The sequence below is a fragment of the Desmodus rotundus genome, chromosome 1, assembly GCF_022682495.2.
Source record: "Desmodus rotundus isolate HL8 chromosome 1, HLdesRot8A.1, whole genome shotgun sequence".
Lineage (NCBI taxonomy): Eukaryota > Metazoa > Chordata > Mammalia > Chiroptera > Phyllostomidae > Desmodus > Desmodus rotundus.
This window is the reverse complement of record NC_071387.1, coordinates 4,838,070-4,858,275: the sequence shown is the minus strand read 5'-3', so window position 1 is coordinate 4,858,275 and position 20,206 is coordinate 4,838,070. Positions and strand designations below refer to the sequence as shown.

Below are 20,206 nucleotides of genomic sequence, written 5' to 3'. Positions count from 1 at the left end.
GGCAGCCTGAGCCCTGGGCCCAGCAACCTTGTCCAGCAAGCCCTCTGCGACCCCCAGTGGACTGTACCCACACTTCGATTTTCTTCACGTGCTGTGATGAAGGCTTGAAGAGCGGGATTTCTGGGCGCGCACATCTTCAGCTGTGCCAGGTTTGCCACATGGTCTTGTCTGCTACCTTACCCCCTTGAACTGACTTTGGGGGCTGTCGCTCTCCCCCAAAATCTGGGTGGCTGCTGTCTCCTGGGTATGTAGCTTAGGACTGGAGAGCATCCAGCCATGTCTTCATGTCACAAATACATATTGGCATCTGCTGGGTCTGAGAAATAAAGCCTCTGTCTCTGACCCCGGAGGGGCATCTCCTTGGCAGCTCTATGAGACGGGCTGACGGGCAGGCTGACCTGCGAGCTTGAAAGCTGGGCAAACCCGGAGACCCTTCACTGTGCTTGACAGGACATCCCTTCCCCCGCCATGTGCAAAGCACCGCATCCCTGGCTTCTTTTGAAGGGTATGATGGTTAAAAGCCAATTCCTTAGAGTAAATATGTATTCAATTGGGCTGTTTCTCTGGAGAACCCTGCCTAATACAAGCAGTGGAAATCTCCATTTTACTGGCGAGAAATCCAGATCCGGGAAAGTTAAACAACGTGCGCAAGGAACCTACCATGTGAGTAGAAAGGGGTAGATCCAGAAAAGGAGCTTTTCCTCACGAGCACACATTGCCACCCGAAGTGATCACAGTAGTGTGCTTGGTCCCTTGTTTTGTCTGTCCACCACCGCCCGTGGAGGAGGCCCCTGGCCGGGTTCGCCCTGGCGCAGTGCCTGGTGTGTGGGCGCTGCTCGCAGAACACTGGCTGAGTGAGTGAATGAACGAACAAATTCAGGTGTTGGGAGCAGGGCTAAGCAGTGTCGCCGGGCAGAGCGAGAACGGCGTGGCAGGCGTGCAGACTTTGTATCAGAGGAGAGCAGAGGTAAGATGGCGCACTCTGGCCATCCTGAGCATTTCCTACACAGCTGCCGGCACTAGCAGAGCGGGGCATCCTGGCAACCAAACGCCGACACCGGAGAGGTGCATGCGCACTGGTTCCCTTTGTGAGACAGCCCTTTCCGCATTCACATGGTTACAGTGGGGGCAGCCATGATCACCCCAGGGAACCTGCTCTCACCCCAGACCACGCTGATTGGATCAAGAGGTCACCTGATCCAGGCCGGGCCAATCAAAACCCTCCCCTGGGATTTTGGGATTGGCACTGAGAGAGTGAAGGGGAGAAGAGAAGTCAGGGCGTAGTCTCTCTGGGCATCTGGACCAGCACACGGAGCCAGGTGCTGTGCAGAGAAGGACAGGTCCCAGCCACAGGGGGAAGGTGGAGAGAGAAGGAGGGAGTGAGGCGGGCGCTCGGGTCCTTGGCCCCGGGCACCTCCGCATGGCAGATTTCCTTCCCCATTGTGGTTTGCTTATTAAGCAGGTCGGCAGCCCTTGAGCCCACACCCATTAAAATTTCCGAGAACTGAACGCTGCATCATGGTCTACAAGGTAATAAGAAAAGGAGAACACCAGTCACCACGTGCCCCTCTGTATGCAGGAGAGCCCCTCTGTACAATATACAGACGGGCTTGTCCAAAGACTTGGACAAGAACAGGGCTTAGTGTAAACAGCTGGCATTTAAAATAATGTAGGTTTTTGAGCTTCTTCTATTACCATTATTTTTTGGGGACCTTTTGAAGGTCAGAGGTTGTGAGAGTCCGGCTTTGAACCCACGTAGGAGTCCTCAGACCGGCAGCTCACCAGCACCCCCTAGCGCTTCCCCGGATAGCGGAGCCGGTTTCGCCAGCGCCAGCCCCGGGCACTTGCCCAGGCCATCAGTGAGAGGACACCTCTTCTTAGTCAAATCCCGAGCTGCCTGGGAAACAGGTGCGGCCCCGGGCGCGCTGTCTCTGGTCCTGAAAATCTCAGGCGGCCGCGAAACCGAAGCGCCGAGCGCTATCTACAGCAGCAGGCCTTCCCAGACTTTCCCGGAGTCAAGCTGGCAGTTCTGAACGTCCCTGATCGACAGTTTAAACACGGCAGGCAATGCTCCCAGAGAGCAAGGATGGAAAGAGAGAAGAGAACGGGGCCCCTGGGCATAAGGACCAGAGGACGGTGTGGGGTGGAGAAGGGACCAGCCTTCCAGCGACAGGGATGCTAGATGGCAGCCACGCCGGGCTCGAACAGTTTATGAAATCCGAACGTTCAGCCTTGAAAGCGAACGTGGATCTAAACACCCAGAGGCACTCCCGTTTGTAAGATTTGCAACAAGATTGTATATGCGGGGAGTTAATGGATGTAATGGAGAGGTCACCCGAGAGCCGCATCGGTGCCGGCGCAACGGCAGAGTCCACGGAGCGTCAAGGTTTTCCCGCCAGAGCACTGGCGTGTGATGGCGTCTAAAGACTGGACGCGCCCCCGGCGGCCGGAGGGACAGTGTCACAGCAGTCCCTAGGGCGGCAAACCGCAGGCTCTGCGCCCCTCCCCGCGGCGGTGAGATTCCCAGACTGGTCTTGCGGAACTCAGAGAACAGGAAGTCCCCATTCAAAGGTGACTTCTCTTACTGCATGGCAAATGATACTATTTTTTGTCTATTTGAAATATGTAAGTTGCTTTACAATTTTAAAAGCTTTCTTACAAGAGGAGGCACGGGGGCACAGAGCAGTGGTCAGGGTGGGGGTAAGCGTTGGGTTCAGTTATGTCCGCGTCTGGGGCTCGGATGTGCCTGGGCCGCCCGGAAAGCCCTTTGTGGGAGTTTTGAGGCCCTTTGCCCTGGGGCCGTCTTCCCACCCTCCATGGATTCCAGTGGCCAACGTCAAGATAAATGACCAAATGACAAATCAGTTCATAGTCACACTCTTAAGGGGACAAAGTGTCCCATGAGCAGGAAGAACAGCACGAAATGGGGGCAACAGCATTCCGGGAGCAACGTCCCGGCCCAACAACACATCCTGCTGGTGCCTGGTTGGTCCTGGGGCCAAGACACCTGACCTAGGCTGGGCCAATCAGATTCTCTTCCCAGGGGGTGGGGGGGCAGGGTGCCAAGCTCCGGGCTCTGAGGGCTACACACCCCACCCCTGGGATCCTCCCTCCCAGCCCAGTCACCCAGCAGTTTTTACATTTCCATGGGCCACTCTGTACTATTATTCTTATTCTTCTTTTTCTCCTCCTTCTTTTCACATCCGAGAATTTTAACGGCCACCGCTCGGGCCTGGAAGTCCCAGCACAGGGCCCCACAGCCAGGGCTGGAGGACGGTGGCTCCGCCCCAAAAGGCTCAGGGCACAAGGTCACCCCCCCCCCCCAAGGGGACACTCCGAGGGTTACGAGAGAGTTGGGAGACGGGAGGGCTGCTCCACAGACGTGTGGACAGGTCAAATCTTTATAAATAAACATCAGGTGAAAATGACCACTGGAACTCACCATTATACACAGGGCAGGGAGATGGTGGGGGTGGCCAGGGGGCCGGCAGCATCACTGGCTGGAGGACCTGGGCCAGTGATGAGTGAGTTCAGGTGTCCGTGGCACAGGGGTGGGGAGTGAGGGTGACCGATGGTGGGCCCAGGACACTGCACATTCACAGGGCCAGCCTCTGGGAGGGGGGCAGCCGCCTGTGCATGTGCATCAGGCAGCTCATTCTGGAACGAGGATGGGGGTCTTTACGTCCTATTCTGCTCCTGGTGGGCTCAGAGAGGGGCTTCTCTGCAGAGAGGATGAGGGCGGCGACGAGACCAGGGAGGCCCAGCCCCTCTGTGAAGATGAAGGTCGAGATCATGCCCTCGCGAAGTAGGGGATGCTGGGCAGCGTCCCGCACCAGGCCAGTGGCAAAGCCAGCTGCCGGCCCACATTCAGGCCAGCGCCCAGTTAGAGGAAAGTCCTGTGCGGACTGACACCTTCACTCAGGAAGCTGGCGATCGGGACGGCACCACCAGGCCGCAGATGGCGGCGATGCCAGCTGGGACTCCGGGGACGATGGCCTTCAGGATTGGCCGTGGCGATGCCAGCGCCACTCTTAGCTGTGCCATAGGCGGCACCCTGGGCGCTGAAGACCATGGTGGTCCAGGCGCCCATGACCACGAAAAAGGAGGCATACTCGGTAGCTCGTGGCCTTGGACAGGTCAGCAGGTGGGGAGGGGGTAGCCCAGCGGGCTGAAGACAGGCAGACGGATGAACCGATTTCAGCAAAGCCTGAGCTGAGGTTACCTGGACCACAGCAACTGTCTCCTTACTAAACCCAGCAGCCACCGTGACTGCTGATGTAGCCATGTTGCTCTCTGTGTAAAACAGTCTGTGGCTCCCTATTACCCTCCAGGACAGAGGCCAAAGTCCTTATAGCATTCGCAAGTCTTCCCTTTCCAGATTCTGCCTAGTTCTCAATCCTCATTCTCACCTGCCTCCACCATGTGAAATATTTCCTGTTCCCCAAATGGCACCTCTGAATATTCCGTTCTCTGTGTAGAACATGCTACTCCTCACTTTGTGCCTGGCCAACTCTATCGGTTTATAGACAACAGCCTTCCCTGCTCCAGGGCCAGTCCGCTGCTTTCCCCGAGACCCAGAAGCTCCAGAGGGCGGGAGCCAACTCCTCCACTGCCGTGTCCCCAGCATCCAGCACGGGGCCTGCTTTGAGCGGCTGAACGAAAGAACAGGCTTCCGGCTCTGCCTGCGCACGTCAGGGCGCGTCTGTCGTGGTGAGTCCCAGGTGCTCAGCCTGGGGCTGGGCACCCAGAGCGCCCAGCGACTGTTTCAGGAAGGCAGGCAGGTGGGTGGACAGGAGAAACGCTCATCACGGCTCCAGGAGGAGGGGGGATGAGAAATCAAAGTGTGGGATCCACGAGAAGCTTGTAAGAAAACAAAACTAGGCAACAAAACTGTAAGAAAAAGCTAGGCTTGGGGTTCCACAGAAGGTAGGAGTCGCCACTCACAAAGATGGCGGCGCAGAGCCCCTCCCCGCTCCAACATGGCATCCCCGGGGTGGGCGGGGTCCGAGGGCGGAAGTGATGCACCCGGAAATCTGGCCCGGTCCCTCCGCGGCGGGGCCCGAGGCACAGAGGAGAGGCACGCTGCGACCGAAAGATGCGAACGTCGCGGGGGCTCAGGGCCGGCACAGCGCTGTGGCTGCTGCTGGCGGCCGAGGCGGTGGCGGCGTTCGAGCCCATCAGCGTGGCCCTCGCCATAGGAGTCGCGTCCATCTACGTAGCCTACCGACACCCGGCCCTGTACTGTCGCTTCGCCGAGTGCTGCGGCGAGGAGAAGCCGCTCAACGCGTCCGGTACGGCGGGTCGCCTGGAGGGGCGCGAGGGACGCAAGGGACAGAACCCAGCAGGCATCCGCGCCTGGCACACGGCTCACCCGAGGTGGGGGGAGGGAGAGAGGGCAGATGGGGCCTCCGTTTGGATTCCAGCCCTGGAAGCCGTGCCTTCTGTCTAGGTAAGAAACATCCCAACGCGTAAGAATTTTTGTGAGTTTATCTGAGCCATACTGACGACAATTGCCAGAAAGCAAACTCTCAAGGGAGTGAGAAAATGTTCCGGAAAATGGCAGTTTGCCATTTATTGTATGCACCAGAATCCATGAAAGAATCCCAGAATCCCAGAAAGGGGGAGATGGAAGAGGGTTACCTGAAATTCATTGGTGATAGATTAGGGAGGAGGGAGAAAGCTAAGAGGAGTAAAGAGTAAAACGAATTTTACATTTGTGGGCATCGGATAGTTAACAGCAATTAACACGATAGCAGTGAGGGGATTGGTGGTCTCTGCTCTGCTGCTGTGGTTGTGCCCACGGGTCTGGAGAAAGGAAACTACCCTGCCTTCCAAAGTTGCGGTGCGTTGGCCTCAGATGCAAAGAGGCTATAGGCAGGCCCCGGCTGACTCGAGGTAAAGATTGACCTTTGTCAGGGAAGCTACAGGCCTGGCAGTGACTACCGGCTTTTAGTTAGAAAGTTTTCATTTCAGACTGTCCAGGGTGGTTACTTTCAGCCTCTGAGTTTGTAAGGCCTCATGGACGCTTCCCCTGAGCCAGCCAGGTTTAGTACGTGGCCCTTTTTCGCCCACGCTTCCAAGATATTTTCCAGATTGCGAGGCTCTGCCCATGTTCCTGCCTAAGTGTCTGGACTCCTTGGAATTCCAGTCAGTAAAAAGAAACCGAAAGCAGTGAGGCCAGCCCTTCTGTGCCACGTCAGCCCTTTTTAAGTAGTTCGCAGATTTGCAGAGTTTGCCCAGAAAGCCCGTGTTTGGCCTTAGGCTTTCTCACAGCCAGCAGGGGTGGCTGGGGCAAGAGCATGCAGCTCAGTCGAGAGGGCTCATGCTCAGCTGCACGGACACATTAGCCTCCTTGTAGGACACTTGCATGTAGTGCATTTCCTTGCAAGTGGCATCATGTGACTCTACAACCTGTGCTTCCACCTCGCTGCCAGCCCTGCGGCTTGGCAGAGACCCTGCCGGACCTCCCGCCACTCTGCGCATCTCCTTGGCCACCTGGGCGAAGTGCTGCCTTTCTGGTGCATGTTTAACGTGCGTTTTTCTCTCTATTCTCGGGTTGGCTCCTGCAGCCCTCAAGCTGCAATTGGAGGAGAAGCTGTTCGGGCAGCACCTGGCCACAGAGGTGATTCTGAAGGCGCTGACTGGCTTCAAGAACAACAAAGAGCCCAAGAAGCCACTGACTCTTTCCTTACACGGCTGGGCTGGTACGGGGAAGAATTTTGTGAGCCAAATTGTGGCTGAAAATCTTCACGCGAAAGGCCTGAAGAGTAACTTTGTCCACCTGTTCGTATCGACCCTGCACTTCCCTCATGAGCACCAGACAAAACTGTACCAGGCAAGGGAGCCCTGTCATCCTGCCCACCCACTGCCCCTGCTTCTTTCTCCCCCCGCAGTAGCCCCAGGCCCCACTGAGTTAAGGCACCTACCCCGGTGACCCTTGGCCATTTGTACAGCTCTCCTACAACTTTTTCCTCGTTCGGTTCCAAAATGAGACAGTGGCGTAGGTGATACTTGTATTAAAAGATGGAGGCAAGAGAGGTGAGGTGACTTGCTCCTTACAGTCTTCGTGACCAGGTAGCAAATCAGAAACTGGAACCCGCATCTGCTCACTTCCAGGTCGCAGGGTAGCCACTTTGTGCAGGGAATGAGCACGTTCGGCATTCCCATCACAGCCCTTGGCCAAGTGGAGTGGTCTTCAGTGATAAGCAGACAAGCAGTTTGCTTGGGCACGGCCTCCTGGAAGGCGCCCACCTGGCCTGCAGCCTGGCCTGTGTGTTTGGCGATGTGGACTAGGTTTGCTCCCTTCCCTGCAGCTTGATTCCCTCCGCTCCGCCTGCCCTTCAGACCCCGGTGTTGTCTCCTTCCTTCAGACGAAAGCTTCAGAGCACTGAACCTGAAGAGGGTTTCTCTTGAGATGTTCTTTCCACATTTAATTTTTGCCAAGTCGTCTAGTACGGTTCTCATTGAAATGCTTGTCACCCTCGGAAAGGCGACATTCCCGCTGGTGGGCGGGGGCTGAAGTAAGAAATGGAAACTGAACTGAACAAGGAAGTGAAAGTAGATGCGAGATGGGGAAGGCTGCCAAAAAGGGTCATTTTCTTGCTTTCTAACTTCTTTCAGAAGTCTCTAGAAGTATATTAAGAAGTGAGGGTGCCTCTGGAGTCTTTCACACATGGGAGTTGAGAGCTTGTTAATTGAGTGTCTTTTCGTTAGTTTCAAAAAACGCTGGGAAGAAATGCTTAAAAAAAAAATATATATATATATATATTTTTTTTAATATAAATAATAAGGGGAAGGGAGGGAGAAAGAGAGAGATACCAATGTGTGGTTGCCTCTTGTATTGCCCCTAACTGGGGACCTGGCCCACAACCCAGGCATGTGCCCTGGCTGGGAAATGAGCTTGTGACCCTTTGGTTCCTAGGCCGGTGGTGCTTCATTCACTGAGCCACACCAGCCAGGGCAAGAAGTGCTGTTGGCGAAATGTTGCCTAGCTCCTTCGCTCATGCACTAGGAAGAGGCGTCTGTCCTCAGGACCGCAGGTCTTCCTCTAGTTTCTTATTCCGCAGTGTGGCTGGTGAGATGAGATTTCAGTCTACAGCGCCATAGTTATGCGTTGGTTAACAGTGAAATAAACATTTATGTATCTTATTCTTGGAGTGGCATTTAGTTCTGGCTGGTGTGTGGCTCAGTGGATTGAGTGCCGGCCTGCAAACCAAAAGGTTGCCAGTTCGATTCCCAGGCAGGGCACATGCTTGGGTTACCAGCCAGGTCCCTGGTCAGGGGCGTGTGAGAGGCAGCCGGTCCATGTACCGTATTTTGCTGTGTATAATGCACATCCTTATTTTTGCCTTTGGGCAAGAGTGCACGTTATACATGGCACAATATGGTATCTCTTGTGCATCCATGTTTCTCCCCCTCTCTCCCTTCCCCTCTCTCTAAAAATGAATAAATAAAATCTTTAAAAAAGTAAATAGGGTGGAGGGATGGGGAGAAAAGGCATACAACTGTAATTGAATAACAATAAAAATTTTAAAAGATAAAAAAGAAAGTAAATAAAGAGTGACATTAGCATACCATTTGAAGTAGGAAAAAAAACTTGCATTTTGGCACCCGTCTCTGCTGGTTTCCACTTTTTTAAAAAAAGATTTTATTTATGTATTTTCAGAGAGGGGGGAAGTGAGGGAGAAAAGGAGAGAAACATCAATGTGAGAGATAAACATCAGTCAGCTGCCTCTCCTAGGCCCCTAGCTGGGGGCCTAGCCGGCAACCCAGGCATGTGCCCTGACTGGGAATCAAACCGGCAACCTGTTGGTTCGCAGGCCAGCACTCAACCAACTGAGCCATGCTGGCCTGGACTAGTTTCTACTTTTAATTAATAGATAATGTTTTGGAAAAGCTGCTACCCAGTGAATGGAGGTTAGGGTGCAGTTTCTAAGAATCCTTTGTTGAATCCCAGAGAGTTCTGATTTTCCCCTTTCAGGGCTTGAGGGCTGGGGTAGTACTTCTGCAGCCCTTGGCCCATGCGCTGAGCCTCCGTGTCTTCTTTCTCGGCGCAGGACCAGTTACAGGAGTGGATCCGGGGTAACGTGAGCGCCTGTGCGAGCTCCGTGTTCATATTTGACGAGATGGACAAGTTGCACCCTGGGATCATCGACGCCATCAAGCCGTTCCTAGACTACTACGAGCAGGTTGGAGGCGTGTCCTACCGAAAGGCAATCTTCATCTTTCTCAGGTTAGTGGGAGGGGGTTTCTCTGGGACGCACCTGCCCGCCCTTCGCCCAGGGCTAGAAGGACGTCCTGGTGACCAGCAGGGACAAGATTGCCTGGCAAAAGTGACTTCCTGATTTCCTTTACCTTTGGGTATCGGCATGGCACAGAGAGAGGGCAGGAGAAAGTGAATGAAGCACTTGCTGAAAACAGGCACTTTCGTCCCCTGCACACGTTGATGCTGAGGGCTATAAACAGTCATAGGGTTACGTAGCAAGTTCTGAAAAAGCAGGTGTTAAGCTCCTTGGAGGCAGGCCCTGTTTTTCCTTCGTCTAGTAGCACTTAGTAAATATCCCTTAGTTAAGAATAAACCTTAGGGTTTATTTCCCAGTATGTTTCCTGTTTGGACACAGAAGTCTAAATATGTGGTTTTAATCTTGGTCTCGTGCAAAACCAGCAACGCAGGTGGGGACCTCATAACCGAGACGGCCCTGGAGTTTTGGCGGGCAGGGAGGAAGAGGGAGGACATTCAGCTGAACGACCTGGAGCGTGTGCTGTCCGTCGGAGTCTTCAATAATAAGCACAGTGAGTCCGGCAGGGTGACGGGCCGCTGAGCCCAGTGCCAGCGGAGTTAGAAGGAAAGGCTTCTTCCTTGCAGCCTTCCGCAAAGCCATGGGATCCGCTCGTCTCTGTGGCTTTGCTGAACCGGGGACTTTTTCTCAGAACATTTCTTAGGGTTTCTGTGAAAAGTAACCTTACAGGGTGGTCTCCTCATAAATCCCCAGCTGCACAGGTGGGTAGTCACACCCCAGGCATGTAACTTCTTTAGTAAAAGGCTTATTTTTGCCTTAAGCAAGCCCTACCCCTTGTTTCTGTGCATCTAGGTAACACACCTTTGAAATGCTACAGTGATCTTCTTTTTCGGACCCCCCAAGGGAACTGATCATCCAGTCCCCAACTCGCTTTGTCCCAGCTCCCTTTAAGCTTCCTCGCCTTCCCTCCATAGTTCCAGAGGCATAAAGGAAACTGCCAGCTGTCATTTGAGGAAGCATTTTTCTCAGTCTGTTGAGATCGTGCTTCCAGGTATGTCCGCTGTTTGGCCCAATATGTTTTTATAAAAATTCTCTGTAAGTTTGGCCATTCCTGAGCCTGACATAGTCTGGAAGCCGGTTAGCAGGGGTAGCCAGCCAATCCTTGCATGAGGCTTGTTGCATTCTTGACAGAGAGAGTTTCAGGGGGTAAAGACGAGAAGAGTATGCTGTGGGCTGGGGTACAGTGGGCCCTGTAAGAGCAGAGAGCTCGGCCAGGTGACCACGCCAGCGTCTTGTTCTGCAGGTGGCCTGTGGCGCAGCAGACTGATAGACAGAAACCTCATCGACTACTTCGTTCCCTTTCTGCCCCTGGAGTACACGCACGTGAAAATGTGTGTGCGCGCAGAGATGAGGGCCCGCGGCCTGGCCGTGGATGAGGACGTCGTCACCAGAGTGGCGGAGGAAATGACGTTTTACCCTAAAGACGAAAAGATCTACTCAGACAAGGGCTGCAAGACTGTGCAGTCACGGCTGAGTTTTTACTGACCTCTCATCCGACCGGGCTAAGGGGCACCTGGGAGCTCTGCCAGCCAAGACCTTGCCTTTTGGAATCGCTTTTGATGGGGGAACTCCAGACTTAAAGGTTTTCACCCTAGTTGATAGGCTTCGGTGATTGATGTGTGTGGAAAGCTGTTATTCCAGGAACTGGAATGCACAGCCTGGAGCAATTCAACCTTTGTGCCCCAGGGGGCCCGCCAGGGAAGGAGCCGGCACCGAGTTGTTGGTAACAGGTAAAGAAGTACCAGGAATATGGCATCCACACTGCAGCTCTGATGATTAACCTTCCCTCCAAACCCCTTGCCTACCCTTTCTTCTCCTTATAAAAACAGTCGGCTTGCCCTGGCTGGTGTGGCTCAGTGGGTTGAGCAGCAGCTAGTGAACCAAAAGGTCTCTGGTTTGATTCCCAGTCAGGGCACATGCCTGGGTTGTGGGCCCTGTCCCCAGTTGGGGGTGTGCAAGAGGCAACCAATCAAAGCTTCTCTCCCTCTCTTCTTCCCTTTCCCTCTCTCTAAAAATAAATAAATAAAATCTTTAAAATATAGTAAGATATAAGGTTGGTTTGGGGTGAGATGTTAGGAGGGTTTTTGAGGGTACATAGCCTGCCATCTTCTCCGACCTTGGGGGCTGAGTGAAGCGCCCATAAAGACCCCACCCCTGTGTCTACTGACCGGTTGTGGTAGTGACAGGTAGCGTGAACACGGACTTTTCTGAGTTTACTTTCTGGCACCCCTGGTGGGACACCCGCACTGCCGTCCAGTGAGTCTGGGTATTGGGGGGCAGGGGACCCTGCGGGCAGATTTGGAGACTCCCTAGCAGCTGCCAGGTGCCTTCATGTGGAGGCTCCCCTCCGGCTGTCGACACTCCTTGTCGCCTTCACTTGTGGCCAGGTCACTGTGCTTTCTGGTTCGGCGTTCCAGCCCCACCGTGACTGGGTGCCTTCTGCACCGTGTGAGGACTCAGGTACTACATACAGAGCTCTGTCTGGTACAAGTATATCACAAGTGGGAGTACTGTACACTAGAAATGTCAGAGGTCTCAAAGATGTATTTTTATAATGTTTTTATGTATGAATCTTAGAGAATACAAACACAGGACATTTCTTATTTTAAAACCTGGGAAGGACACAAATGGAATTATTGCCTGTTTTATCAGAAATTCTGAAAATAAATGGTAAAATGTTTTGTCAAGTGTGTGGTGGTGTGTGTTGGGAACCGCCCTGCCTGGTTTCAGAAGCTGTAACCCCCCATGGCGAAGGCTGAGTAAAAAGACCCTAGGACCCTAAGCCACTAAGGAGACAAAGCTTATCTCCCTGGCAGGGGAACCGCCTGTGCCCCGTTTGGCTTCACCCTGCTTGGCCCCGGGTGGATGACCGGTCAGCCAATGACGGGTAAGATTCCTCAAAGGAGGGATGACCTAAGACAGGCATGGTTGCAAAGGGGCCCTCAGGGAAGGACTGGGGGTGGGCTATATAAAAAGGGGGTAATGGACCCTCGCCCCTTGGCTTTGACATAGCCTGCGTCCTCATTCTGTCTGGAAGAAGTCTCCTAATCTCTTGGCTGCCTTAGTTCTCCTCCCTGACTTAAGCCTGAAACAATGCTGGAGGTGGGTCCCTGGGGCGATCAGGCCTAAGAAAGAATGCATAAAATCCTGTGAAACCTGCTTTGCTAATACCCTCAATTTAAATGATAAGGGTCCATGCATGAGATGTGTTTGTTCCCCAAAGTTTTATGGCCCTTTAACTATCTGACCCTGGCTCAGAATAAGCCCTCAGAGTTATTGTTTGATCATTACTGCCTGACAATAATTGATGAGCTTTACATATATGCTCTGTATTCCTATGCAAATTGAACCCAATAAAAGCCCTTTGGTCCAGGTCCCCAGTTGGGGGTGCTCGAGAGGCAATGATGGATGTTTCTCTCACACATTGATGTTTCTTTCCCTCTCTCCCTCCCTTCTCTCTAAAAGTAAATAAACCTTTAAAAATAAAAATGCCAAGATGTGAGGCTTACATTTTGTGGTACAAGTCCTCAAATTGAAGTCATTTCTTTTACAACCTTTCGGCTGCAGAAGATCAGGAGACAAGATTCCCTGTTTACAGTGATGCAATACACCCCACACGCGTCGGCCGCCTCTGGACGCTGTTGCAGATTTGTGCCTTGGGAAGGTCAGTTGACCACGGATCCAGCACCCCCCACCCCACAAGATACAGACAGGTGCTTGGATTGACCCAATGAATATAAAATAAAGCCAAAATTTTATCATGTGAGAGGTCACTTGCAAATTTTCCCCCTAGTTTATGTATTTGGTAACTGAAAGGTTTGAGAGTGGAATAAAGGCTCTCCAACATCTCAGGTGTGGGGCTCACTGTGCCCCAAACACACTGGTGGGCAGTCTGCATCACGCAGATTCAGTATTTACCTTGGGGAAACAGGCTGTCACCCCCAAACAGGGTCAGAGTTAAACTGGAGAAGATGTGGGCTAGACTCCAGTCATCCTTTCGTGGATGGAGATGGTCAGAGAGAGTGGGACTTATAATACGTTCTCCTGAGACCAATGGGGGAAGGACTGTGGCGTGGGGACGCGACTGCTGACCTCCTGGACCTGAGCACGGCCAGCTCAGACCAGGAGGCTTCACTGCCAGGTCTGGCCGCCCAGAACTGGAAATAAAACCCCAGTGGTCAACCAGACCTCTGGCTGAATGGCACTTAACCTGGCCCACCGCTACCGGTGAGTTGCTAACAGCAACCGGCTTCCCAGCACCGAGGAGAAGCCAGCTGACTCCAGCAGTTCACCGTACCTGCCCCCTCATTCCTGTTGTAGATGCCCAAGTCCCGAGAGACGGACGTTCTCAGCCTGGCTCCCAGCCCGTTTCTCCTCCACCCCATAATCCTCATCTACAGGGAGCTCTGGGGGCCTCCAGGTGCTGGGGCTGCCGTCTCCAAATGAATGGTTAGCCCTAATCTGACTCCTGGGGACACGAAGACAGGCCAGCCTTGGCTCGACATCAAGGACTTCCTTATGCCTCGAGCGGACCTTAGGGGGCCTGGGCGGCCTCGAAGAGCCTCTGTACAGGATTGGTGGCGTGTGGCAAAGGGGTCCCGTGTCGGCCCAGCAGCCAGGCTGCCACCTGACCTGTGCCTGCTGAGACCCATCCCTGAGCACACAGCTTAGGCACTCCCACCTCCAGGGGCCCCATCTGTAGGGCCCGTGCGAGATGCCTAACAAGCTATGTTTAGTCTCCTACAGTGCTCCGTGCTTCTGCCTGGTGTCTCTGGACTTGAACTCCATGGCTGGGTCTCAGGAGTACCATGAACCCCACCATGGGCTGAGATACCCTGTGTGCCTGGGCGAGGAGCCAGGGCTGTCTCTAGAGCCTCAGAGTCTCCGCATTAGACTTCAAGTCACTTCAACCTGGACTGCTCCAGCCAGGTATTGCCTCACAGCTAAGCCATGAAAGGCCTATGGGGGAGGGGTTTCTTCTCCTTTGAAAATGTGTTCGGCCCTGGCCTGGTGGCTGTTATTGAAGCATCTTCCTGGACACCAAAAGGTGGTGGGTTCAGTCCCTGGTTGGGGCACGTATGACCAGTTGATGTTTTTTCTCTCATGTCGATGTTTCTCCCTTCTTCTCTAAAATCATTGAACATGTCCTTGGGTAGGGATTTTTTTTTTTTAAGTATTCAGAAATCAGTTTTATTGTAAACTGGTAGCTAGCTATTGGCATCAATAAAGATACTGTTCTCAGCATCCTCAAAGGGGGGATGCTAAGCTTTCCTAGGATGTACTGGGAGTTCCAATTAAACACAGAAAGTGGTAATAAATGAGCAAGGTTTTTAAAAAACACGGTGAAACTTGCCAGACAGCACGCGGCTCCTCCAGGAACGGAGGGCAGGGGAGGGCCTTCCCTGACAAAGCTCAATGAGCAGCAAGCAACAAGTGGACACACTTTCAGGGACACTTAGCAAGTGTTCCAAGTTACAGAGGTGAAAACCTTTGGGAAGGACGCTTAAGCCTTCTGCCTGTGTCCACTTACATCCTTGTCCTTTTATCTAAGTACTTCTCTGCCCCGCCCTGGCCCGGGAGCTCAGTTGATTCAAGCACTGTCCCCACACGCCAAGGTTGTGGGTTCGATCCTTGGTCAGGGCACATACAGGAATCAGTTGAAGAATGCGTCAATAAGTGCAACAAATCAATGTTTCTCTCTCTAAAATCAATAAAAATTTAAAAATAACTACGTCACTGCTCCTTGCGATGGTTACCCCGTGACAGATCTGGTCACTGCTTCGTGGCCTCAGTCCCCGTCCTGCGGATCACCGGCTATGAACTTGGGCTTTTTTTGCAGCAAATACATCACAGCGCGTGTTTTCACGACGGGAACTTGAAAAAAACACACCAAGCCAACAACTTAAGAGTCTGAAAAGCCTTTCATAATGTTAAAAACCATTTTAAATAAAGTTATCACATTTTCAGTAACTTTTTCATCCTTCCTTGAAACAGAAACTCTTGAAATTAAAACATGATTTTTAAAAAATCACGAGCCCCGATCCCAGTGGGCTGGGAGTGGCTACTTCCTTCTCGAAGGCTCCTGGGGCTGTTCAGAGGCCACCGCCTGTAGGGTGACAGCCTGCGGGCTCCGCTGACTGCTGCGTCCAACAGGAAGAATTCATAGGACTCCTGTCCCGGGGCGGGCGGGGAGGCGCGCCGAGAGGTGAGGCATGGGTCGTCAGTCATCGTAGTAGTAATCCAACTTGGTGAACACAGTTTTGCAGCCTTTGTCGGAGAAAACCCGCTCCTCTTTGGGGAAGAACGTCATCTCCTCAGCCACTCTGGTCACGATGTCCTCGTCGACGTCGTAGCCTCGGGCCTGCATTTCCACCCGGATGCACATTTTCAGGTGTTTGTATTCCAGGGGCAGGAAGGGGACAAAGTAGTCAATGAGATTTCGGTCAATTAAACTGCTGTGCCAGAAGCCACCTGGGAAGAAGAAGGTGCCGTTCATCCACCGGCCGGCTGGCCGCCGGTCACCCACCCGTCCATCCAGCGCATGTCTCCTGGGTGTAGGCTGGAGCCAGGCCGGACCTGGGGCCCCGCACCTGCGCTGGGAGCTCAGGATCTAGTGAGGCAGGAGCCACAACCTGCGAGCTACTGCTACGAACGCCAAGGGCAGGTGATGTGACCGTGGGAGGGACGCCCTCCTTACACAGTGGGCTCTGGCGAGACCTCCTCAAGATGTGACTCTCAGGTCTGAAGTGGGCCAGAGGCCCAGCACCCCCGAGGGCCTGTGGCCTGAACAGCAGAGAGCTGAGAGGGAGAGGAGCAACTCACAAAAGAAGGGAAGGCAAGGAGTTCCCAGGGAGAGACCAGATGCTTTTTACCCTGGAAACCCAGGACTCACTGGAGACTCAGCAGCGGGATTAGCACCAGGGCGGAAACCCACTGATGCTGCTGGCGCACCCACACCGGACAGAGCGTTTGGGGGGCCAGAAACTAGGACCCTCAGAGCAAGAACGTGTGCCGTCCCCGGGATGAGGGTGGCTCTGCACCCACCCAGCCACACCGCCCCACCTCCCGCAGGTCTCCCGGGCCTCCCGACCCAGCACACGTGGGGTCCTGAGAGGACACGGCGCCGCTGGACGGCACCCAGCAGGTCCCCACTGTTTCCCTGCCACTCTGCCGCTTTCCTCTCACACCTGCTTCCTGCCCTGAGTCTGACGCCATCGCTGGCGGGTGGGGTTTTTCACACCAAGCAATTCTCTGATGCCAGCTGGGTGTCCCACAATCCAAGTCAGGTCTGACACCATCTGCCCGGAGACAGCATCAGATCCCACGACCCAGGGCTCAGCACCCCCACTTCGGCCAACTGCAAGTCCAGGTCGTCACCTGCGCTTCGGACCGACTAGCTATAGAGGCTCCAATGACCCCTGCTTGGGTTCGGTTAATTTGCTAGAGCAGCTCACAGAACTCGGAGAAACACTCACTCACCAGATCACCAGTTTATTATAAAACGACCGGGAACAGCCAGGTGAAGAGACTGATACGTACAGTCAGTAACAGTGTGGGGACTACGTGCGGTGCCAGGTGGGGCCTGGAAATATCGGGGGACACTATGTAAAGTATGTGACCGTCTAACCGCCACTCCATCCACCCGCAACCAACACAAAGGAACAGGAATGTCAACTGCAACTGAGAGGGAGGGAGGGAGGGAGGAGAATGACTCAGAGAGAGGCAAGCTTCTGTGTCCCCTCCAACTGGGCCACAGACAAGCCCAGGACCCCCACACGTTCACCACCCGGAAGCTCCCTCAACAGTACTTTGTTCCCAGTTTTTGTGGACTTCTCTACACGGACAGGACTGAGCCCACCTCCGTCGCTCTCCCCTCCTCCCCTCCCGGGGACTTTCAGTCCCGCCCTGTCATCGCAAGCAGGTTGGTTCCCCTGGAACGCAGCCCCAGCCCTCAGGTACTTTCCGAAAGTCCCCTCATTAACACAAACTCAGGTTGTGACCCAGAGAAGTTTGTTATGAGTACACCTCTATGTCCCTGTTCCCACTTCGAAAGTCCCAAGGGTTTTAGGAGCTCTGAGCCAGGGACGGGGATGAAGACCAAACACGTATTTCTGACTACAAACCACAGCATCACCACCGGGTGTGTGTGCCAGGAGGGGGCGGAGTCTGGGCCGTGGGAAAGAACAGAGCTAAGCGCTGCACACTGGGATGGGGTGAAGCCCAGGGCCGAGCAGACGTGCCTCTGCCCTCCTGCGTTCACAGACCAGGGGCCCCAGCAAACCCCTAAACAGACAATTCCAGGCAGCTGGAGGCGGGAGGCGGAGCGATTGGGCAAGGACGGCCCAGGGGCAGTCAGCCAGGCGGTCAGCGCTGCGGGGCCTGGCGGAGGCGGCAACCTCCAGGCACAGAGTGAGCAAGGAACCAAGCATACGGGGACCCAGGGAGAGCATGCTGGTGGAACGGGTGACCTCCACGGCTTCGGAAACCACCCACGGACCCTCCCCAACTTGTATCCTCAGCCTGACGCCCCCTGAAACTCCCCTGGAATATCAAGCCGGCAGCTCCTCGTCTCTGCCAGATGCCACCGACGGTCATCACTCACTGAACGGTCACCTCCCACCCTTCCCCCCCACCACATGCCCGGCTCCGAAGTCTGCCCCCCTAAATGGCAGCGGTGCCCTCGCAATCGCAAAACCAGATCCTTGACCGTCTCCCTCTCTTTCCTACACACAACCCTTTGGGAATCTCACTGTTTCTACCTGCAGAGTGCATCCTAGACTGACAATGTCACCACCCCCACGGCCACCCCACGGCTCCCAGCCCCCAGCCTTGCTCCCCTGGGCTGTTGCAGCAGCTCCTGGCTGGTCCGTCTGTCCCGGCCACCTGCAGTCTGTGCTCCACCCGCAAGCCAGAGCAGTCCTGCTAGAACTAAGTCCATCATCATGTCATTGTCTGCTAAAACCCCACCGTGCTCCCTCCCTACACGGAGTCAAGGCCCAAGGCCCCACCGTGGCCCCCGGGCCGGCTGCGATCTGCACCCCCACCCCGGCTCCATCTTACCTAACCTGTTCTCCTTCGTTCATCCTGGATGGGCTCCTGTTCCCCAGGTACATTCCCACCTCAGGGCTCCAGACTCGCTGTCCCTCTGACGTCCACATGGCTCACAATGTCACCCTCGCAGAGAGCCCCCCCCCGACCTCTATTTAAAACTGCAGCCTCCTCTCGTCCTAGCGCCCCCACCCCCTTTCTGATTTACCTTCTCCCCACTGGCGGGGGTAGAGGAAGATGCGTCTCCACCCCCATTAGACCCCACAGACCCCATCAACCGGCACCCATCCTCACTCACTGCCACCAGGATGTAGCCCGAGAGCAAGGAATGCTGCTGTGCTCTTGTTCGCTGCGTGCGCCCGGTCCTGAGACCAGGGCCCGACACCAAGCCGTTGCTCAGGAAACACTTGTCAGAGGAATGAAGGAGGGAAGTGCAGCCACCTGCCCAAGGCCAGTCAGTACGCGGCAGAGCCAGGCCTGCCCAATTCCGGAGCTGGAGCCCGGCGGCCGGCTGGCACCTCCCACGACGCGGTTCTGGACCCCTGGCCTCACCTGCTGCAGTACTTAGGCTGCAGTTTCCACTGGGCGTGTCCGTACTTTTCCTGGCGTGCCAAGGAACTACCGAACACACTATAAAATATTCTTCTATCGACAACATTCCAGTGGCACACATTGACACAAAACACTCCACGCTGTTCACGCAGCTCTGCAGAAGCGCGCATTTCTTGGCAAGTCTGCTTCAAAGAACTTTTGCTTTGTAGTCTCAAGAACAAACCCAAGCAGAGAAGACTCTAAGGGTAATGGTCACCCCACACGATGCACGGTTTTACCCCCGAGGTCAGCCTCCACCACGGTGGCCTTCCACCTCCAAGATTCAAGGTCTAAGGCACAGGTGGCAAACACAAGGCCTGTGGGCAGAATCTGGCCTCCACCTTGTTTTATCCGGCCCGGCACCTTGTTTCTACCCGGCGGCATTGCCGAGCTCTCCCTTAACTGTTAAGGCGTAGTTACATTTATACAGTCCTAAAATTATTTCAGCCCTTTGAAGGCTACCGCGAGGCTGATGTGGCCCTGGTGAAAATGAGTCTGCACCCCTGGTCTAAGGTGAGAGATTCCCTGGAGGAGCAACGGGCTTGGTAGTTAAAGCTTGGGCTCCGGAACCAGGGACACCTCACAGGCCATGTGGACTTCTGCAGGCGATGGTTCTCTGAGCCTCAGCTTCCTCGTCTGTAAAATGGGGACAGTAATAATTTCTACCCCATGGGATCACTACGAAGATTACGGAAGAGGTGCAGGCAGAGGGGCTCACCCAGTGCCTGGTACCGAACAAGGGCCCCACCACCCGTCCGGCTGTTCGCCTCAGGCACAGAACCTCGGAGCTCTGGGGCAGCGCACAGGAAGAGAGGTGCCCACAGCAGCCCTCCTTGCTCAACCACCTGCTTTTCTTCTACAAAGGAAACAATTTAGCTGAAGAAAACGGGACCTAATTTTCAAGAACTCCATGATCAACAATTTCCCCCTTTCTTTAAAATAGTGCTTCTCCTGACATGCCTGGTGCAGCTCAGTGGATTGAGTGCCGTCCCATGAACTGAGAGGTCACTGGTTCGGTTCCCAGTAAGGGCACATACCTGAGTTGCAGTCCAGGTCCCCATTTGGGGGTGTGCAAGAGGCAACCGACCCATGTTTCTCTCTCTCCCATCCTCTCTCTCTCTAAAAGTAAATAAAATCTAAGACTATAGTCTTTGGAAAAAAAATAAGTGCACCTTGGGGTGAATACATAATATACAGATGAGGTATTATAAAATTGTATACCTAAAACCTACATAATTTTATTAACCGATGTCACCCCAATAAATTCA

At 54.2% G+C, this 20,206-nt stretch overlaps 2 protein-coding genes across 5 annotated transcripts in view; one reads left to right on the top strand and one right to left on the bottom strand.

Moving 5' to 3' along the window:
• The window catches only part of LOC112306542 (torsin-1A), a 47,710-nt gene that overhangs the window by 23,666 nt on the left and 3,838 nt on the right, over positions 1 to 20,206 (bottom strand). The window contains exon 5 of one of the 4 annotated variants that reach the window (XM_024562514.3): positions 15,202 to 15,770. The exons of 2 other annotated variants lie outside the window; for them this stretch is intronic. In XM_024562514.3, the coding sequence (XP_024418282.2) occupies positions 15,520 to 15,770 (251 nt within the window). In that variant the 3' untranslated portion in view covers positions 15,202 to 15,519. Of the gene's footprint in view, positions 1 to 15,201; positions 15,771 to 15,825; positions 20,058 to 20,206 lie in introns of those variants that run through there. One more of the 4 variants, XM_053919700.2, reaches the window with a different exon arrangement.
• Positions 5,024 to 11,986, top strand: TOR1B (torsin family 1 member B). Its single transcript, XM_024562451.4, has 5 exons — positions 5,024 to 5,291; positions 6,570 to 6,835; positions 9,057 to 9,232; positions 9,665 to 9,792; positions 10,543 to 11,986. The coding sequence occupies exons 1-5, from the start codon at positions 5,096 to 5,098 to the stop codon at positions 10,782 to 10,784; spliced, it is 1,008 nt and encodes a 335-aa protein (XP_024418219.2). The 5' UTR covers positions 5,024 to 5,095; the 3' UTR covers positions 10,785 to 11,986.

What these genes read in the sequence shown, in the direction of transcription:
- TOR1B (XM_024562451.4), top strand. Translation starts at nt 5,096, where the DNA reads ATGCGAACGTCGCGGGGGCTCAGGGCCGGCACAGCGCTGTGGCTGCTG. An exon ending in GCAATCTTCATCTTTCTCAG is followed by an intron (nt 9,233 to 9,664) that starts GTTAGTGGGAGG and finishes GTGCAAAACCAG; the next exon opens with CAACGCAGGTGGGGACCTCA. An exon ending in AGTCTTCAATAATAAGCACA is followed by an intron (nt 9,793 to 10,542) that starts GTGAGTCCGGCA and finishes CTTGTTCTGCAG; the next exon opens with GTGGCCTGTGGCGCAGCAGA.